The sequence below is a fragment of the Pseudochaenichthys georgianus genome, chromosome 22, assembly GCF_902827115.2.
Source record: "Pseudochaenichthys georgianus chromosome 22, fPseGeo1.2, whole genome shotgun sequence".
Taxonomy (NCBI): domain Eukaryota; kingdom Metazoa; phylum Chordata; class Actinopteri; order Perciformes; family Channichthyidae; genus Pseudochaenichthys; species Pseudochaenichthys georgianus.
This window is the reverse complement of record NC_047524.1, coordinates 13,115,945-13,136,231: the sequence shown is the minus strand read 5'-3', so window position 1 is coordinate 13,136,231 and position 20,287 is coordinate 13,115,945. Positions and strand designations below refer to the sequence as shown.

At 38.8% G+C, this 20,287-nt stretch overlaps 1 protein-coding gene and 1 long non-coding RNA gene across 3 annotated transcripts; one reads left to right on the top strand and one right to left on the bottom strand.

The window, feature by feature from the left end:
- Positions 1-7,883: 7,883 nt before the first annotated feature.
- Positions 7,884-10,603, bottom strand: LOC139436085 (uncharacterized). The gene is made up of 4 exons (XR_011645297.1): positions 10,503-10,603; positions 9,466-9,610; positions 8,345-8,666; positions 7,884-8,149 (listed from the first exon to the last, which is right to left on the bottom strand). It is a non-coding gene; the product is annotated as an uncharacterized lncRNA (long non-coding RNA).
- Positions 10,604-17,795: 7,192 nt separating this feature from the next.
- cga (glycoprotein hormones, alpha polypeptide) lies at positions 17,796-19,552 on the top strand. Of its 2 annotated transcripts, none has more exons than XM_034111742.2 (4): positions 17,796-18,051; positions 18,134-18,245; positions 18,386-18,570; positions 19,319-19,552. In XM_034111742.2, the coding sequence occupies exons 1-4, from the start codon at positions 18,025-18,027 to the stop codon at positions 19,391-19,393; spliced, it is 399 nt and encodes a 132-aa protein (XP_033967633.1). In that variant the 5' UTR covers positions 17,796-18,024; the 3' UTR covers positions 19,394-19,552. The 2 variants fall into 2 exon arrangements, with proteins under 2 accessions (XP_033967633.1, XP_033967632.1); XM_034111741.2 differs by having other exon boundaries at positions 18,386-18,576.
- Positions 19,553-20,287: the final 735 nt, after the last annotated feature.

The following is a 20,287-nucleotide window of genomic DNA, read 5'->3' as shown; positions in this document are numbered from 1 at the left end:
AGGGGCTCGGGAAGGGACCAGAGGAGGGACTAGAGAAGTGACTAAAGGGGGGACTGGAGAAGGGACTAGGGAAGTGACTAGAGGAGGGACTTGAGAAAGGACTTGAGAAAGGAATTGAGTAGGGACTATGGCAGCTAGGACCAGGACTGGGGCCGGAACCATGGCTGCTGGGGCCAGAACTGGGGCTGTAACCATGGTTGCTAAGGCTGGAACCAGGGCCGGAACCATGGCTGTAAAGTCCGGTTCCGGAGCAGGGACCATGGCTGCTGGGACCGGCACTGGAGCCGGAACCATGGCTGCTGGGCAGGGAACCGGAACACGGATCCATGGCTGTGTGGGGTGGTACTGGAGCACGGTACCATGGCTATGTGGGATGGTACTGGGGCACGGAACCATGACTGCTCTGGGCTGAACTGGTTCTGGAACCCTGGCCCTTTGGGCTCGTGCTGCCAACCTGGCCTTGCAACCCCTTCCTTTAGGAGCCGTTTGGAGGCTCCGTGGACCTCCAAAGGCCAGACGAGTACCAGCGAATGGCTCCTGGACAGTAGCAAACACTGGGTGAGAAGCAGGGGCTGACGCCAGACGGACCACACCGATGCGTGTGGTGTCAAAACAGGAGTTGGGAGACCTGGGTCTGTCAGGACTGGGAAAACAAATTGTGAGGTAATCCAAAAGCCTGGCAGGTAAGAATTTCACCAAACTTTGATTCCTCAGTGTAAGGTGGACTGCTTCTGCCAGAGCAGCATCTCGCTGCTGAACCCTGACCGCTCCTATCCATTGATCAGAGCAGGTAGCCAAAGAAAAAGTAAAATCCAATAATTCCTGCTCAAAAGGATCTGCTGGGCCCATATTTGAGGTCGGGTTGTAATGTTACGTTGTGTGAAGCAGGTAGGACCCAAATGCAGATTAACGTAAAAATAATTCCTTTATTCCAAGGCTATGCTGACAAATACAGAACAGAACACTCACCGAGGACAAGCCAATACACAAGACAACCCGACAAAGAGAGACAGAAAACCCAGAACTTAAATACACCCAGGACTAATCACATAAACACAAGACAGGTGAGGAGGGAGGAGAAAACACATAGGTACCAGGTGAACACAATTGGGTAATCAGAGAGGGAAACCGACAGAAAGCAAACAGGCAGGAAACGGAGGTGAACACTTTCCAAAATAAAATAGGAAACCCAAAGATAGAAAAGGACACGAAAAATACCAACACAGACAAATCCTAACAGATTATACTTGTGAGACTGACCGTTGAGCGGCCCAGACCAAGCAAGGAGGCAGAGGCAGAACGTCCAAAAATATAACCCGACGTGGGCATTTATTAAAATCATGTGCACAAAGTTCACAGCCTCAATCCTGCTGTTCTCCTTGCACACATCCTGCAGCCACAAGGATCTCACACACACCCAGTTACAAGGAAACAGCACCTAAATACACACATACTAACAAGACACAGGTGAGGGGGGAGGAGACAACACAGGACACCAGGTGCACACAATCATCAGCCACAGACATCAACATATTATTTGCACCCTGATTACTCTCAACCGCTGTCATCCTTACACCAGCATCCCCTATCTTTTCAGGCAGAGCCGAGGACCCGACCAGCACCTTCCAGACGACATTCCAATAAATACGGTTTAATCAGTTAAAAAATACTACCTCAATAATTAGTATAAATTATGTGCAAATATGTAATGTCAACTGTACTGTGCAATCATGCTAATAAAGTGCAATATTACCCGGCCTGAAGCCGTCAGTCCATAGTGACAAAGTTACCTTCGTCACAATACTGTAGAACAAATGGCTTCTGTGTGAGGTTGGTATAATAAGGTCATCCTCGTACATTAGTTAGGTAACTGTAGCATTGATATTGTTGATGCAGACTGCTAGCGTCACAGTAGTGTTGAAGACCAGCGTACTGTATGAGATTAACCTCACTATAAGATCTGTGTATCTGAAAAATATCTCACATTTCCAGTTGGTTCCAGAAATAACATTAAGGTAGTTATTGCAATATGGTTTGTTGAGCTGGAGTTGATTATTGAAGCTTACTGGTTAACATTCATTAAACTAACGAACCCAAACGTTGTTGTTTTTATTAATATTACCAATACTTACTAAGCATTTTATTATCATTACACTGGAGAAACCGACTTATTGTGGCAGCAGAACGTGAACATGTAACTTAATAGGTTAGGGGGTAGGTAATTTTGGAGAAACCAGCTCGAGTGAGCTAGAATTTGAAAATACACAGCCAGAAAAAATCTGTCACTTCCTTACAGAGCCCCTCCTCCAACACACACGAACGCGCACATGACCAATGAGGGCACGAGATAAGTTTGTGCACAGATGGAAGGCTGACAGACAGGTAGGCCAAACAAATTCGGAACTAGAACTTAGTTCATGAGAACCTTTTCACCCCCTTTTCAGTCCCTGCTAGAGAGCAGGTACTTTCATGGGAGAAAAAGGTTCCCATTTCTGCTGGGTGGATTGCAAACCACGCCCCGCAAAACTCCCAAAAAGTTTTGTGAAGCCGCCATTTTATTTTCCTCGTATTAGCATTATTAGCATTAGCCCAGCGCACAAACGGAGAGAGACTAACTTATGGCAACACAAAAGAAAACATGGGAGCGGTGGAGATGAGGAGGTGTCAGCGTTTCTGACGATTTCTTTGCTAGTGGAGCATGCTCATGAACTGTGAACTCGCCAGAGCCTCGCAGCGGGGCTACTGTGGAGCGCATAAAGCAGACTCTTCACGCTAACGAAGGATCACTTCTTCTTCAGGGCAGGGAAGACTACGCAGTACGCAGGCTACTGTCTCGCGGCTGCTGTCTCTCTGTTGGACTCCGGTATTGCACATTACTCACGAGACGTTATAAAACAAAACATTCGGGGCTTTTCAGAAAACATCCGGGGATTGAGCCCAAGTAGCCACCCCCTAGCGCCGCCACTGCATGGGACCTCTGTTAAGCCCGAGAGCCCCCGGTAGAGGGGGCTGCGGGTTTTTTCTCTCACAAAACTGTGTCACAGGGCTTCTTAATATTTAAAAACCTATTAATGTGTCATACCAGATTAACAGGAAGAAACTCAGCTAACTGACAATACGAACCATTTTTATCAAAACAAAAGACAAGTCTCATAAGAAGCGTCTAAATGACCCCTGAGCGAAACAAATTCTAACGCACTTAGCACAGAACTCAACCCCTTATTACTTATCATAACTGCACATACAATATATCAGATTAAAGCTGAGATTCCACAGATTATATAGGTATTAGTATCATCACTGAGCAATCAGAACTCGCAACAGGGGAAGCAAACACAGACATCACAACACGTAGCAAACACGGGAGATCGTCTCACTTTAGCTGTTATTCTGATCAAGGTTAATCCATAGGTTAATCCAATGTCTCTGTCACAAATTATTGATAATCCATAATTCAATTTTTATGTAAAAATCGGAGATTTTATATTAGCTGCTAATAGTCACCAGAGTGTATCACAGCTTCCGGTTCCGAGGCATTCTGGCTGCGCAGCACTCATTCACCAATGGGTAATGTCTAGATGGATTTGAGGAATTTCCCCTCGATTCTATTGGCTCTAACGGTTAAAAAGAGATGTCAATCATCAAAATCGACCGAGGGGGGCCAGAGATATAGAATATGTACCCACATGACCCCAGAAGTGTTTTTCTTCTTCTAAATCTCTCTAAAAAGGTCAAACTTCACTTGTTTTGCATCAATCTTGATACAGGGTACTTATTATGTTATAGTTTGGATTCCTAAAGCTTTTAGTCTACTATCCCATCATTCAAGGGTGGTTTTCACTATAAGTAATTTTTTTGTTTTGGACGGACACTATAATTTACATTTTTTTACTATGTTCAATCTGAATTTACTTGAAAATAAAAACATCTATATTGATTCTGACACTTCTACATCCAACTCACAGATGTAACCTTGCTTTGAGAAAAAGGATTATGAATTTACCCCTTTTAGAAGTGAAGATATGGTCATTTGTTCTGGGAATGTCATTTTCGAGCCTGAGACCTGAAAAACAGACTCAGGGCTTAACAGGTTAAAGATTGCTATGAGGCGCTACCTAAACCCTCCTGTTCTTTGGATGACATCTTGCGCCTCGACGCACTCCGTGAAGGTATTTCGTGTTCGGGAACATTTATTTTTTGTCTAACATTGCTTCATGCAAGTGACAATTGTTGTCGTCTTCTCTTTGAAAGTTTTTTTCGCTGTTCTTTTGCCATTTCGAGTTTTACATTTCCAGCGAAAGCTAAACCAAGAAGTGTCTTAGCACACCACGTGACGCATCTGAACGAATCACGTTGTCAGAAATTGACACCAGTCAATGAGATTGAGTTTTTTGGTTTAAGACCCCTTTGTACTTTCACGATTGGTTGCTGATACAAAGGAAATGACCATATTTGGATCCAATGAGATTGTGCAGGAGAGACGGAGCTTTCGAACGATACCTCAAACAGCGGTCGCGGTACTTTATGTTACGTTAGAATGCTAACTTTTGGTGAATTTAGGAGAAATCTACAGACGCAAATAGACAAACTATAGTAAAATACAGGTGGTCCCTCCATACGGGAAGATCACGCAGACTGCGTGGGGCCTCACCTCGCAGAGGGGGCCTCATCTTGCGGAGGGAGCCTCAACTGAGCCGCAAATGCGGCTCACCTATGCGTTTATGCGGCGCAATTATGGCGCATTTCCACTGCAGCGCGTAGCACGGTGTAATAGTGTGGCGCGGCACGGTTTCACCGCTGCGAGGCTCCACTAGCACCCCAACCCCCCCGTCGACGCTCGCGAAACTGAGGGCATCAGCATCTAACTTTGCGTGGGGCAAAGTTGGTCAGGGACAGCCCTGGTCAAATAAACACCTAGGCTAAATGTGTATTTTGTACATTTTCCTTCCAAAAGCCTGAGAGGCGTGTGGCGCAGTGGATAGAGCCTTGGTGGTGGGATCAGGGGGTCAAACCCCCACTGCAGTCAGCATGTCGTTGTGTATGTAAGTCGCTTTGGATAAAAGCGTCTAACAAGTAACATGTAATGTAATGTAATGTAAAGAAAACATGTTATGGAATCAAAATAGCGTGTCTCACCTTAATGAGTGAGACACACCGGAGATGAGGATCCACCGGAGTTAACAATTCACGTGGCGGGGGGGGCGCCAGTCTTTGGCACAGTTATTTTGGGGGTCGCGGGCTGAAAAGTTTGGGAACCCCTGGTATAGCAGACATCTCTCAGTGGATGTCTGCTCACCACCTCAAGCTCAACCTTGACAAGACTGAACTGCTTTTTCTTCCGGGAAAAGATTGTCCCACTCTTGACCTAACAATGAACATCGGCCCCTCTGTTGTTTCCCCGACTCAGACTGCAAGGAATCTGGGTGTGACCCTAGATAACAAACTGTCCTTCACTGCAAACATCGCTGCAACAACCCGCTGCTGCAGATACACTCTTTACAACATCAGGAGGATACGTCCCCTCCTGACCCAGAAAGCGACGCAGGTTCTGGTCCAGGCTCTCGTCATCTCACGCCTGCCTAGATTACTGCAACTCCCTCCTGGCTGGTCTACCTGCATGTGCCATCCGACCTCCGCAGTTTATCCAGAATGCAGCAGCTCGTCTGGTCTTCAACCTTCCTACATTTTCCCACACCACACCGCTCCTCCGCTCCTTTCACTGGCTTCCAGTAACTGCTAGAATCCACTTCAAGACACTGGTACTTGCATACCATGCTGTGAATGGTTCTGGCCCTTCCTACATCCAGGACATGGTTAAAATCATGTACAGAGCAAGACATAATCTACTTCCTAGGAAATTAAAAACACTGTTCATAGACAGAGAGGGTGGGTATAATTTGAGAGGAAATCTACATTTTAAACAACTCAAGGTCAGAAGAACTCTGAGAAGTATGAGTACAATCTGTGGGGTGACTTCATGGAATGGTTTGGAGCAGGAGTTAAAACAAAGCACAAGCATAATTCAGTTTAAAAGGATGTACAGAAACACTTTTTTGGAAAACTATGAGAATGAAGAGAGGTGATTGAAGATGAGAAATTATTGTATATGTATGTATGAATGTAAATGTAAGTATAATAACTTTCATAATGATTTAAAGGACAATCATTGATCAAGTAAGGGGTGGGAATTAATAAGCATTTGCTTCCTCCTGCTCCCTTTCGGACACATATTATTTATTATTATTATTAATTATAAATTAATGAAGACTTTTTTATTTTTTTTAATGTATGAATATTATCATGAATGTGGATAAATATTGTATTTTACCAAAAAATGTGCACTATACACGGTAGATACGGTTCATTTAAAGTATCTGCTGAATGCAATGAGGTCAGCGAAATGTACAATCCGGAGATCTGGCCAGAAGGGGCATTTGTCCGGCGATATTATGAGCCGCGCAGAGCGGGAGTTATCGGCTCAAACACTGCACCTACTGCGGGGGGAATGAGTGTGCCTGCTGGTGCAATGGGCACTCACTTATCTCGCTAAATGACTATTCGGGTCTTGTCGTACAACTGTCGTGGCCTTCGTATGGGCCAGAGCACAGGGGATAACCCTTAGCAAAAAAATCTATAGAATACTATAGAAAAATCTATGGACAAATTCTATAGAAAATTGCTGTAGAATACTACAGGATTTTTGCGGATATACTATAGAAATTGCCTACGTGTTTTACTATAGATTCTGGGAAATAATCTATAGAAAAATCTATGGACAAATTCTATAGAAAATTTCTGTAGAATACTACAGGATGTTTGCGGATATACTATAGAAATTGCCTACGTGTTTTACTATAGATTCTGGGAAATAATCTATAGAAAAATCTATGGACAAATTCTATAGAACATTTCTGTAGAATACTACAGGATTTTTGCGGATATACTATAGAAATTGCCTACGTGTTTTACTATAGATTCTGGGAAATAATCTATAGAATACTATTGTATAGAAAATATACACTGTAGATGTTTTTTTTGTAGAAAATAGAATCCTATAGAAAACCCCATGGATGCTTTCTATAGAACACCATAGAATTTGTGACCTATATTCTATAGAATCTATTGATGTTTCTATAGAATTTCTGTAGAATATACTGCAGAATATTGGCAAACATTCTATGGATTTTACTATAGATTCTGCAAAATAATCTATAGAATCCTATAGAAAATTGCTATTGTTTTCTATAAAATTGTTCTGCAGAATTTATAACATTAATTTACGGGAATTGCCCTTAAAGATTTTACAGGTTTTACAGATGTATCTGCTCTTTTTACAGTCAATAACGTTTAATAAAAGTACAGCACTAAAACTTCTACGGGCAAAAAACCTGTAAAAAACGGTCAAATGACTGGCAGCAGGCTGCCAAACAAAAACCATAAAATTAAAGTAAAAATACTTTAACTGAAATAAAGTGCAAAAGCAATTAGTATACAGAAATTGTCCTTAAAGATTTTAGAGGAAACTTTCCTCTCTTTTCAAAATCCATTGTCTTAAAATGTTACATTAAAATACCTTAAATAAAGTTCTGATGAGAAAAACAGTTTTTTACATTTTCTTGTATTAGATTTGTATGATCAAACACTAAAATAAATACAGAACCTAAAGAGCTGGAATACTGTTATTTTACAGCTTTTTTCTAACATTTTCCAATCAAACAGGTTCAACAAAATGACATGACAAAATGTTCTGTAGGAAACAATTACTCTGAAAACTTAAAATATAAAAATATTTGTAGAATTATAGTACAACTAATGAATACAGCATTTCATATTTAAACATCATACTTATAAACAGTAGAAACAAAAAGTAAGTTGAATTTTTTAAGATTACTTTGAAACATTCTCAACTGAAAATAACAGAAATGGCAAAATGGCGACATATGCTCACATTGTCAATTTGAAGGAGCAGTGTGCAGGATTTAGTACGTCTAACAATGGGGATGTACTGTAGGTTCCAACCAATGGATAACTTGTTCACTCACCCTCCTATCCCAAGTTTGTAGGATAATGTATATTGGCTGCAAAAAACTTGAGGCCCAATCATGTTTCCTCTGTCCATTCTGTGCTACTGTAGACGTGGCAGTGCAACCTAGAGGACAAACAGATCAGAATCAGAAACGGGTTTATTGCCAGGTATGTTCACACGTATGAGGAGGTGTCGTACATACAAATAAAAAAATGTAAAAACTACACAGATAGCGAACTATATTAAGAAATAGAATGCAATAAATTATAGAATATAAAATATGGGCAGTAAGCAATATTCAAACATTGCATTATTTACCATCCTGTGATCTCCATGCAGAGTCTGCGTTGTGGCTGAGGTAAAGTGTCAGTGGGGGGGGCGGGCCTTGTTGAGGTGCCGAGAGGTTCTGGTCCTGATGGAGAGAGGTTCTGGTCATGATGGAGAGAGGTTCTGGTCCTGATGGAGAGAGGTTCTGGTCCTGATGGAGAGAGGTTCTGGTCCGGATGGAGAGAGGTTCTGGTCCGGATGGAGAGAGGTTCTGGTCCTGATGGTGCGCAGCCTCCAGCCAGAGGGTTGTGTTGAAGGCAGAGCTGAAGTCCACAAACAGGATCCTGGCATAGGTTCCTGCTGTGTCCAGGTGCTGGAGGAGGAAGTGAAGTGATAACTATTAGTAAACCATAATGATGGATGTTATTATCAGGGCATTGATTATTTAATAAGTTTAGAAGGGGGGAACATAGTCTAACAACAGTTAGCTTTTGTTAATTTTACCGCGAGACAAACTTGTGAGACTTGTTTCTGAAATCCCTTTCTCTTAAAGTGAATAAATAAAAAATAAAACAATGGAGGTGACCCTAAAACTAACCACTGGATTGCTTGTCTAACATGACCTAGTCCATAAGTGAGGTAAGGGTGGGAACAATCAAACACACCCTCCCAGGCACTACGTGTTGGCGAAGTACAACTGGGATTTCGAAGAGGAAGATATACTTGCTCAATTCTTAATAATAAAGAAAAACCAACAAATTGAGCACTTGAGTTTTCATTAGCAGCGCCTAGCTACAGCTGTGGAGCTTCGGTCAATACCACTAACAGTCTATTTCCTTAAAATGGTACATATCGATGAATCTATATTTTCATCTTCAGGTGATTAAATCTGCATAATGTCCCTGTACAATAAGATTCGAGCATTTTGTAATCCAGTGAGGAAATTCAAGACCAGTACATATTGATTGATTAAACAACACTAAATAAAATGTTAGTGCTTTCTTCAAACTCAGACTCTCTGCTGCGGCTGTACCTCAAAGACAAAACAATTGTCTTATGATCTTTGTTGAACAAGGTCTGATTGTCCTGTACATGTACAATGTCGGGTATTTTTAAATACTTTACTAAACCACATTCAATACTATGTTAGACACAAGTTAGTTATTACTCACATATCAAAGTCTTTTCATCTGCAAGATGGAAGAATAGCTGGGTGCTGCCAGGAGAGACTGATGAGGGACACAGGCTGGCGTCAGCAGCTTTCCACACAAAGCCATCACATCTTCTCTTCCATAGTCCTCACTGTCCACTGGTGCTCTGTCAAAAGAGTGAACATCACAGCCGTCATGTTAACCCTTTGTTACACAACATACAACCAACATGTGTCAAAAGTGACCCGAATTAGTTTTAATTGTAAATATCTTTGCAATAAATTACTTTAACCATTCAGGATTCCAGGTATTCCTCAATTAACCTGTTTTGGATCAACACCAATTTGTATTTTTCCCTTTCTTACTTTTTGAATAAAAATCATGTTTGTATCACTACACTTCTAAGGCACAACATGGGTCAAACATTACCCGTATTATTTTTGCTATGTTATTTCATGCATGGCTGAGTGTTTCTTTACTATACATTTTCAAAAATAATACATTTTAGCAGTGATTTGGACCAAGCATGTATGATGTAGTAATACAAAAAGTATTTTAGTTCACACAGTGTGACATTAGCTAGTCATGTTAGCTTGTAATATATAGAGCAGAGCTAACTAGCAAGTTAGCCAAACGTTAGCGGTTAGCTGTTTATGCTATGCTAGCTGTTACTGAACATTAACAAACTAGATTCTGCTATAAGAAAGCTGTGAAACTTTACATTAAACTTGGCGACAACATTGTGACACCCCGCTGCATGTTTATGTGTAATTCTCCCGTGTTGGAGACGAGAGGGTGGGGGGGCAGCACTGCAATAAACTGTAAGCTAACGTTAGCAGCCACTTGTTAACCCAGGTTTCCCGGGCGCAACATCTTGCAAGAAACAGCATGTCAGGGCTTCTTAACATTTAATAACCTATTAATGATGAATACCAACTTAACGGGAAGAAACTCAGCTAACTAGAAGAAGAAACGTAACCTTAAATAAAAAATAAAACATTCACAAGCTAAGGATTATCTAAATACATATTTAACTCCATTACAGTTGCAGGACTCACCAGATCTCAAGTCTTCTGTTCTTTGTTGACGTCCCGATGCTCATATTTAACGTGTAAAACGATCCCGATATTAATCCATAAATTCCTGCAGCAGACATACAGACAGCTGTAGCTCGCAGGAGGAGACCCACTCAAACTGACGTGGATGTTTCAAATGTCAACGACAGGCGCGGACAGTTCTCATTGGCAGGTTTCTTCGATTACGTTTATATTAACCAATCAGGAGTGTTGTGGACTGCCGTGTTTTGGCTGAATTCTATTTCAATTTCCGTAGCTCTGGCTGTCGGCCAGAATCCGAAAACCATACATTATACTGTAAAACTAAGGCTTATTACTGTATATTGACCAATGGGAGAAAAAAAAACAGCAACATAAATAAAACAAGGATAACTGTGACTTGTTGAGTAAATAACAGTGTGTGTTTTAAACCTTGATCCTCCCTGCAGAAATGTCTCCACTTTCTATCATTTGAATTTTTTTTAATGATATTGTCAACTGTAGATGTTTACAATATAGTAAGTTAGGAATTTAATGAGAACATATTTATTTACTTTTGTTTCAACATTGGATATTTTGTGTTTGTGGTGGATTCAATCGAATATTAAGAAAATTATGTATGTAAAAAGGTTTTAATTACATTTTACGTTTTTTTTATTTGACGCTTTTTTTTTTTTACAGTTTTATGATTACCTTAAAATTACAAAGAACATCTTAAAGTCTTATAATAGTAATACACTTTTATATTACGAGTTACATATTTAATTACAGATAATATCTGCCATTTTACAGGATTTTGCAAGTTATTTAAAAAAACATGATAATTACTATAAACATTTACAGTTATTTCCTGTAAAATTACGATCTTTTTTTACAGTGTATAATAGACTGCAAAACAGAGTAGAGTACTGCAGACTCCAATGAGTTGTTCTTAACAGACTCACACTAACAATAGATATTGTTATATGTCACTTAGCTTTAATCTCCAGTTGTAACAGATAATTAGTTACATAACAAAAGTGATCAATGTATACATACAGATGCAGTCACATAAATTCTGGAGCATTTACATCAGATTACAAGGACAGTGACATTCATTCAGTTTAGAGTTCCATTCCAATATGTTGTATATGGTTATGTATAGGTTACATAATTTAATTGGGCACATAATCCAGTATACAGTTGTAAAGATTTCAAAGGGACCCATACAGCTTTTGCAAAGCAGCTCAGTTCCACAAAATGATGTAGATTACTATGATTTGCTCTATTCCAATTTAAAGACGAGTTGTATAGAATTCTATAGAATTCTATAGAATTTAGTATAGGTTGCATCAGAGAGAAAATGTCATGCATGTTTTCTTTGAATGCTATAGATTTCTTCAAATTTCTATAGATTTCTATAGATTTCTACAGATATGTCATGAGTCGGTTCTGTCCTATAGAATTCTTTAGATTGTTATAGTTTTAATTATAGAAGTTTATAGAAAAGTACACATTTATAGTATTCTACAGAATGATCTAGAGATTTCTATAGTATTCTATAGAATTCTTTAGCATGGCTTACAAAAACGACAATATTCTATAACATGCTATAGATTTCTACAAGATTCTATAGGATTCTATAGGATGTTATAGATTTTTTTGCTAAGGGAAAGCTCGCCGTATTGTAGTTGACCACCTTCTGGAGAACTGTGACATACTATGTATGCAAGAGACATTTTTAGCGAAGCAAGACTTGGAAAAACGGAACTCTTTCAATGATAATTTCCATGGGGCTGGGGAGTCTACTACTGACTTTGGCATGGGAATAGTCAGAGGAAGGATATCAGGGGGTGTGGCTATCCTGTGGAATAAGAACCTTGATTCATCAATAAATGTGGTTAGGCTTTGTGCCGACTGGTGCATTGCAATACAGTTTACTCACAATGACAAGGAATTTATTATTCTAAATGTGTATACAGTATACACCCTATGAATGTCATCAGAATGAGGATGAATATCTAAATAGGCTTGCTTTCATTAATTCCTTTATTCAAAGCAATACTTCTTCTTGTGTGTATGTCATTGGGGATATGAATGCAGATATCTCAGACAGGAACTCATTATTTGCCAAGCATATGGCTCAGTTCTGTCACGATAACAATTTTACATTGTCAAGCAAGGTGCTTTTGCCTGCAGATAGTTATACCTACATTAGCGAGGCCTGGCATACTACGTCATGGCTTGATCATTGTATTAGTATAGCTGATGCTCATGCTTCACTTGAGTGTATGAGCATTCTGTATGGGACAGCAACGACTGATCATATACCTGTTGCTATGTCAATAAATGTCGAACATCTACCTGGGCTAACCAGAAATGTAAATAGTGCTCAAACAGAAAAACTAGACTGGTCAACCCTTACAAAGGAAGACATTACATCCTATTATGCTCAGACAGATACATCCTTAACTAATATTCATCTACCTAGAGATGCAATTATGTGTAGTGATGTTAACTGTAAGGATGCAAAGCATAGGAGTGATATCTGCTCCATGTACAGTGATATAGTAAGTGCTCTGTATGAAGGCAGTAAGTCTTACTACAAAAGTAACAATAAGACTCATAACATCAGGCCTGGCTGGAATAGGTATGTAGCTGAGTATCATGCTGAAGCCTGTGAAGCCACCAAATCATGGGCTATGGCAGGCAGACCCAGACAAGGGTCTGTATTTGAGTACAAGAAGCTTACTAATGCAAGATACAAGTATGCTATTCGCTTCATCTGTAAAAATGAGCAAGCCATGAGGGCCGATTCCATGGCTAAGAAGCTGCTAAGTAACAATGTTATGGATTTTTGTAAAGAAGTGAGGGCTATTAATAAATGCAAAATATTTCTACCATGCACTGAACATCCGGAACAGACAACATTGTGGAGTTATGGCGACAGCATTATAATACCTTATTCAACTGTGTCCAAAGTGAACTGTATAGGATGATATTGATAACAATGAGTCAATGGTGATAATGCCACATGAGGTGTGCCAAGCTATAAACAAGCTGTCAGACAACAAAGCCAGTGGTGTAGATCATATTTCTGCTGAACATCTTAAATATGCCAGTGTAAAGATAGCTCATCTTCTTTCTATCTGCTTTACTGCCTTTATGAGTCATGGCTTGTTACCAGACTCAATGTTGTCTGTTCTGTTGGTGCCAGTTATTAAGGACAAAGCCGGTAAAGTAGGAAGCCTAGATAACTAGCATTAGCATTAGCCAGCATATTGTCAAAAGTCCTAGAAAGAATTCTGCTGGACAGATTAGATGACTTTATTAACTCAACAGATAACCAGTTTGGCTTTAAGGCTAAACATGGCACTAACTTGTGTATATACGCCTTAAAGGAAATTGTCAACAAATATAGAGGTAATAACTCCTCAGTTCTTATGTGTTTCATTGATGCTTCTAAAGCCTTTGATCGTGTTAATCATAGGAAGTTATTTGTTAAACTGAGTCAAAGAGGGGTGCCCAAATACATTGTGAGAATTCTGGTCTACTGGTATGGCCACCAGACTATGCAAGTCAAATGGGGCAATAGGGTCTCAGCCCCATGGTGTCAGACAAGGTGGAATTATGTCCCCAGTTCTTTTTAACCTTTATATTGATGATCTGTCCAAGCGACTGAGAGCCTGTAATACTGGATGCATGATTGGTAGTACTCTAGTGAACCATATTATGTATGCAGATGATCTTGTTGTGCTGAGTCCATCTAGCGCTGGTCTTCAGCAGCTTCTTGCTGTTTGTTCTGTGTATGGTGTGGAGCATGACATCAAATACAACGCCAGTAAGAGTGCTGTCATGATCTTTAGAACCAAAGAAGATAAAGTTCTTAAATTTCCTGATTTTAAATTGTCTGATATTAATCTTAGTGTCTGTAATAAATTAAAATATCTTGGACACTTTATTACAGAACAAATGACAGATGATGAAGATATTTATAGGCAATGCCGCATGATGTATGCACAAGCAAACATTCTCCTACGTAAGTTTGGTGCATGTACAGATGGAGTGAAGATGTCTCTGTTCAGAGCATATTGCACACCGCTCTACAGTATACGGCACATTTGTGGTCAAACTACAGAAAAGCAAGTTTACGGAAACTTCAAGTAGCTTATAATGATGCCATGAGAATATTGCTGAAGAGACCTCGATGGTCTAGTGCAAGTGAAATGTTTGTGGCTGCAGGAGTCAAGCTGTTTTAAGAAATCTTATGTATAAATGTATTTGCCGGCTTAATGACTCTGATAATGAAATCCTCTTGGCCTTATCGAACATAAGGTTTAGTACTACACGCTACCAATCGCAGCTGTGGAGACATTGGTATAGTTGTCTCTTTGTAGGACACTGATTTAAATTATTCTTAAACTATGAATTATTTTTATGCTGTGTATGTAATTTATTATATGTAATGCCTTTTATCTGGACCCTGAGTCTGTAATAAAGTTTTCATTCATTTTAACAATAAGGTATTCTGTTTTTCACATTTGTTATTTTTTATTTGTTATTTTTTTAATCTGTTCGAAATAAAGATTGAGATGAAATTAAATGAAACCCCCCAGCACGTGCAAACACGTCAGTTTGAAATCCTGGCTCCAAAATGGTGGAATGAGCTCCCCATTGACATCAGGACAGCAGAAAGCTTACACATCTTGCGGCGCAGACTGAAAACTCATCTCTTTCGACTCCACTTTGAGCAATAAAATGAAGAAAAAAAGAAAAAAAAGCACTTAAATACTAACTAAGCACTTATATACTAACAAAGCACTTATAAAGGACTGGCTTATCTATAGCCAGTTGAGTAGCACTTGAAATGTTTTAGCTCTATGAAACCTAATGTACTTATATGATTCTGTTTTCTTCAAGTTTGTATCTTCTTGGTCGAATGCACTTATTGCAAGTCGCTTTGGATAAAAGCGTCAGCTAAATGCAATGTAATGTAATGTATTTGTAATTTAACTGCAAAAACTATACAATATTTGAAAGAAAAAAAGTCAACAGAAGATCCAGCTTCTGAATTAATATTAATATTAATCTGACATAATATTAATTGATCATCAGAAAATAAGGCTTATTGGACTTAATTCAATTCGTTTTAGTTGCTCACTTTTGGCACATGCAATTAAAATCTTCTGAGTTTAAGAAATTAAGAAATGTACCTTTGAACCCATAATTATGGCTTTTTGTTTGTCTATCCCTGACAATGTCTTTTTTGTTAGAGATAAACAGTAAAAAAAGAGCCTCTGATGACCAGTATATCCACTATGTCATGGCTATTTAATGAGATAAAGGGTAATTCGTGTTCTTATATTACAGATCTCTCATGCCACCGTGTGGAGAGAGAGTTCCAAGCAAAAATGGTCTGACTCCTGAACAACTTAACAAAACATCTGTTCATCCATTTCGGTCTTTTGCATACCTCCCTTTATTGCACCTATGTTTACACAAAAGCAAAGGTGTGTTTACCTGTAATTCATTTAATTAATATTTTTAGGCCGCCTTAATTCTTGGGAATAAGCAAGGATTGTAACTACAGTATGCTCAAGCTGAATGGGTTACAATCATCATTCTATTTACTGCTACAATGCATTTTCTCATTAGCTTCATAGCCAATAAAACTACAGGTCTCAGCTAATTACCTAATTTGTTGTGTGGTGTCAGTAAAACACTGATGCCATCCAGAAACCTTTGGCTTTGAACTGAGCCTGCTGAATACAGACATGCCCAGCTAACCTCTCTGTCACCCGGGCTATCTCAACACAGCAACAGTTAGAGTGTAGACACTGGAGCCCTTGAGATTATCTCAAGCATATGGCTACACAATTTATATAACACAGTTCAACATCTCTGTGGTTCTCGTCCTCAGCCACCCAGATCATTGACTATACAAAGACTTTGCACCATTTCTTGTTTCATAAATCTGGAGGCCGTGAAGCCTGTCAATGTGATTATTCAAATATAGGGTGAGGAAAACTGCACATCAAACTAATCTTCTGTGCCTTCTTTCTCAGCTGGTTCTCTTTTTTTTCTCAATATCTCCTAACATCTAATATCTTGTATCTCAAGCACACTAACACAGCTCAACTCATTCCTCATGAGTCCAAGTTGATTTCAAGCAGTTATTTTATACAGTGCTGCAAAGAGCCAAGTATGATGTTACATAAGACTATATGGTATGATTAAAATGTTGTCAGCTCTTGATTGATGTGATATTACTCGTGCTTTTTATTCTTACACGTGTTGTTCAATAGGCCATTGTACTAAAATAATGTGTTACAGCTACATTTAATTTTACAGGACATTACGTTTGATGTCAGTAAAAATTGCCCCATATGACAAAGTCAAGATCACACAATGTAACAGCCATTGCTATCAATCTTATCAACAGGAATGACATAAGTACCACATTTTATTGGGTGTACAAAACAAGGTTAAATTGTTGTGATTGAAGCAAACTCTACAGCCTTAAAACATCTCTGTGACTTGAAACATCTCGTCTTCGACACTTATTGAATTACGAGTAGAGGCCGAGGATTTATCACCGGCACAACCAAGGACGCAGGACACGAGTACTTAAGTAAACACACTGACGAAATACAAAGCTAATTCATATTCATCCTTGATATTTCAGATGCTGGGGGTGAACAGATGGATACTCCTTAGCAACTATTAGATATCTTTCCATTTGTTCATAACTTTTTCCATCCATCAATTTCTCCAATTTTGAAGAAGCAATGGCACTAATAGATTATGTAAGTAAATGAGCATAATGTAAAGGAAACAAAAAGAATACATCCACAATAAATGACTGTTGGAGTGTTTTAAAAGAGTTTAGTCACATTTTTAAACTGATAAAAACTGAACTGACGAAAATATTTAGATGTCATATGTTTTTATGTGAAATGAAGATCAAAGTGAACTCATAAATCGTTTATTTCATTTGTTTGGTCAAGATGCAGCAGTTCAATGAATGAAGCTTTAATTGAAGAAAAATATGGCATCACCTATTCAGTGACATTTTACAGAGTTTTTAGTCCTTTTTGGATGTATACGAATGCCTACTTGAAAATGGAAGGTAGAATACAGATCTTGTCATTGTCAAGGGAAATGTCAAAAGTCTACAGGTGCAACTGCTGAATAATATTAAGAATAGAAAACTTGTGATTTAAAGCAGAAAAAAACATAAAACTATTGACCCTTCTATGACAAATAAAAACAATCAGCAGTTGCCAAGTAACAAAACCCCATGGATTAAATGCAGCATCAATAGTCAGGATGGAACGATGATGGAAGTATGTTTTGACTTTCCACGATCATTTTGTCCTTTCAAGGGATTATGTGCAAGGTACCAAAGGTGGCCAGTGAGTCGGTGAGATCATTGATAAGGTTGGTAGGTTCCACCTAATCCAGGAAGGGGCCAGAGACACGGATATAAAACGACAAAGAAGGAAGCAAAAGTCCTGAGTAAAAAGCCATCCTCTCCAGAGACACAATGAAGAGGGAACTTTCTCACAACATGGTAATGCTCTATCTTTATGTCTGACTTACTAATGCTTTGATCAACAGATTTTGGATTCACGATTTTATTTTGTCTCTCTTAGATGACTTGTGCCACCACGATGCAGTCAGTGAAATCAGCTGGATTGTCTCTGCTTCTGATGTCTTTTCTTCTTTACGTAGCTGATTCTTACCCCAGCATGGACTCACCAAACAGTAAGATTTCTTTATAATTAAGTACAAATGCATTAGGTACCCTCCTCTCCAAACACCAACGGTTCATTTTTAAATGGCACAACTTGTCTCTGGCACTGTAGCACAAGCTGTCCATAATCAATAGTATTGTCTTTCTCCAGTGGCCTGTCCAGAGTGCGCACTGAGAAGGAACAACTATTTGCCTGGCGACCGCCCGATCTACCAGTGCGTGGGCTGCTGCTTCTCCAGAGCTTACCCGACACCTCTCTGGTCCTTGAAGACCATGAGGATCCCAAAGAACATCACCTCCGAGTCAACATGCTGTGTTGCGAGTCGCAGCTACGAGGTAGAGGTAAAGGCACAGTAACAGACAAAACCATTGTCAGGCAAACTTTACTTTAAATATTCACTTTGCATAGAGGTTACAGTGAGATTGACATGAGTGATAGCAAATAACAGACTTACACTGACTAACTGTTAAAGAATTAGCAGATAAAACAAAAAAATCTCCACTTTAAATATTTTTGTTATAGTTCTAGTTTAATCTCTTTTGGTCGATCTGTTTTCTTATTTTATGTTCAGATTGGTTTATGGATATTTCTGAGGATTTGGTCATGTTAGGTAATCAGTAATGGAAAGGAACTACTTTAAATATAGGCTTACCTAAAGGTTTAGGTATGTGTTATCGTAAATAATTACAAATGAAATGATGTACTTTATACTTCTACCCAATTGCAATTCTGTGGATAATATTGTAGGCTATAATATAACAGACAAACTTACAGTGCATTGTTAAAGATTAAACAGTGGTTCCACATCGTTTTGGAAAGCTGTTATTTCATTTGTAATAAAGTCATTTTAAAACTGTGATATTGTTATCTTACTTAAATTATATGAGTGTATATTTTGCTTTTACTAATGTTTGGTTTATATTAGGTTGCAGTTTATTTGAACTTTCTGTTGTAAAGATTTCCAAACATTTAAACTGCTCACACTGTTAATAGAGCATTTGATCTACACAGTTACTGCTGTAGACAGATAGGGATTGGTTAAGAATAACATATGTGTCTTTTCTTCATCTTTGCCTCTTTCAGTCAGACATGGTTAATATAAAAATATTAAACCATACAGAGTGTCACTGCAGCACCTGCCACCATAACAAGATATGAAGACGGACCTGGAGACCTTTCTGCAGCGCTTAACTTGGAAACAAATTGTATCACTTTTACAATGTATGTTGATATGTTGCCAGATAATGTTTTTGTAGCAATACTGTCTGTATAATGCCTGTGTTTTAGTTGGTAGATGTATATGATTCATTGTAGATTGAAAAGCAATTAAAATGATGCATTATAATGAATGCGTCTTACTCTAAATGCATGGTATTGCGTTGTGTGTTTTGAGGGATATTTAGTACTTTACGAAATACTGAGTTGCTTCGGTCCAATACACTGCAAAATAAATATAATGGAATAGTAACACAAGTAGCAGTCTTAAAGTACGAAAATGACTTTGAGGTTGATAACAGGTTTGTGACATGAGAAATCTGAAAATTGGTCAAGAAGCTAATAAATAGAAAATGAAAGCTGTGAAAATGTGCTGGAAAAAAGTGGTACATTAATGGTAATTTGAAACTTAAAAAACCTGCGCAAACGAAGAGTGGGTAATATGATCAAAACCTCCCTAGACCTTCAGATTATAAATGGTTGAGTAATCAAATGTAGCAATTGTTAGTGTAGATGGAGATTGGGAAATGGGTAAAACCAGCCATTTGTTTGAAGATTGTATTTAGCTACATTTTGAGGATAATATTCAAGATATAAGTAGGCTACTATACAATAATCAGAGCTTTGGTGGCATTACTCCTTTTAACATTGTATGCCCCTTATAATATAAAAACATAATCATAATACTTTTACGTCACTTATAACATGCTAAGTAACATGTTGCATTTGAGGCCAGATGTTCAACTGGGAGTCTTTCAGCTGACTGACCCCTGTAAGTGAACTGCTGCAGTCACACTGAAGCATCGAGCTGACCCTGCAATCTGAATGATCAGGAGG

Bases quoted from the DNA above. Each gene is read 5' to 3' on its own strand.
- cga (XM_034111741.2), top strand. From the start codon at position 18,025: ATGAAGAGGGAACTTTCTCACAACATG. The intron at 18,246-18,385 runs GTAAGATTTCTT...GTCTTTCTCCAG, and splicing joins CAGCATGGACTCACCAAACA to TGGCCTGTCCAGAGTGCGCA. The intron at 18,577-19,318 runs GTAAAGGCACAG...TGCCTCTTTCAG, and splicing joins GTCGCAGCTACGAGGTAGAG to TCAGACATGGTTAATATAAA.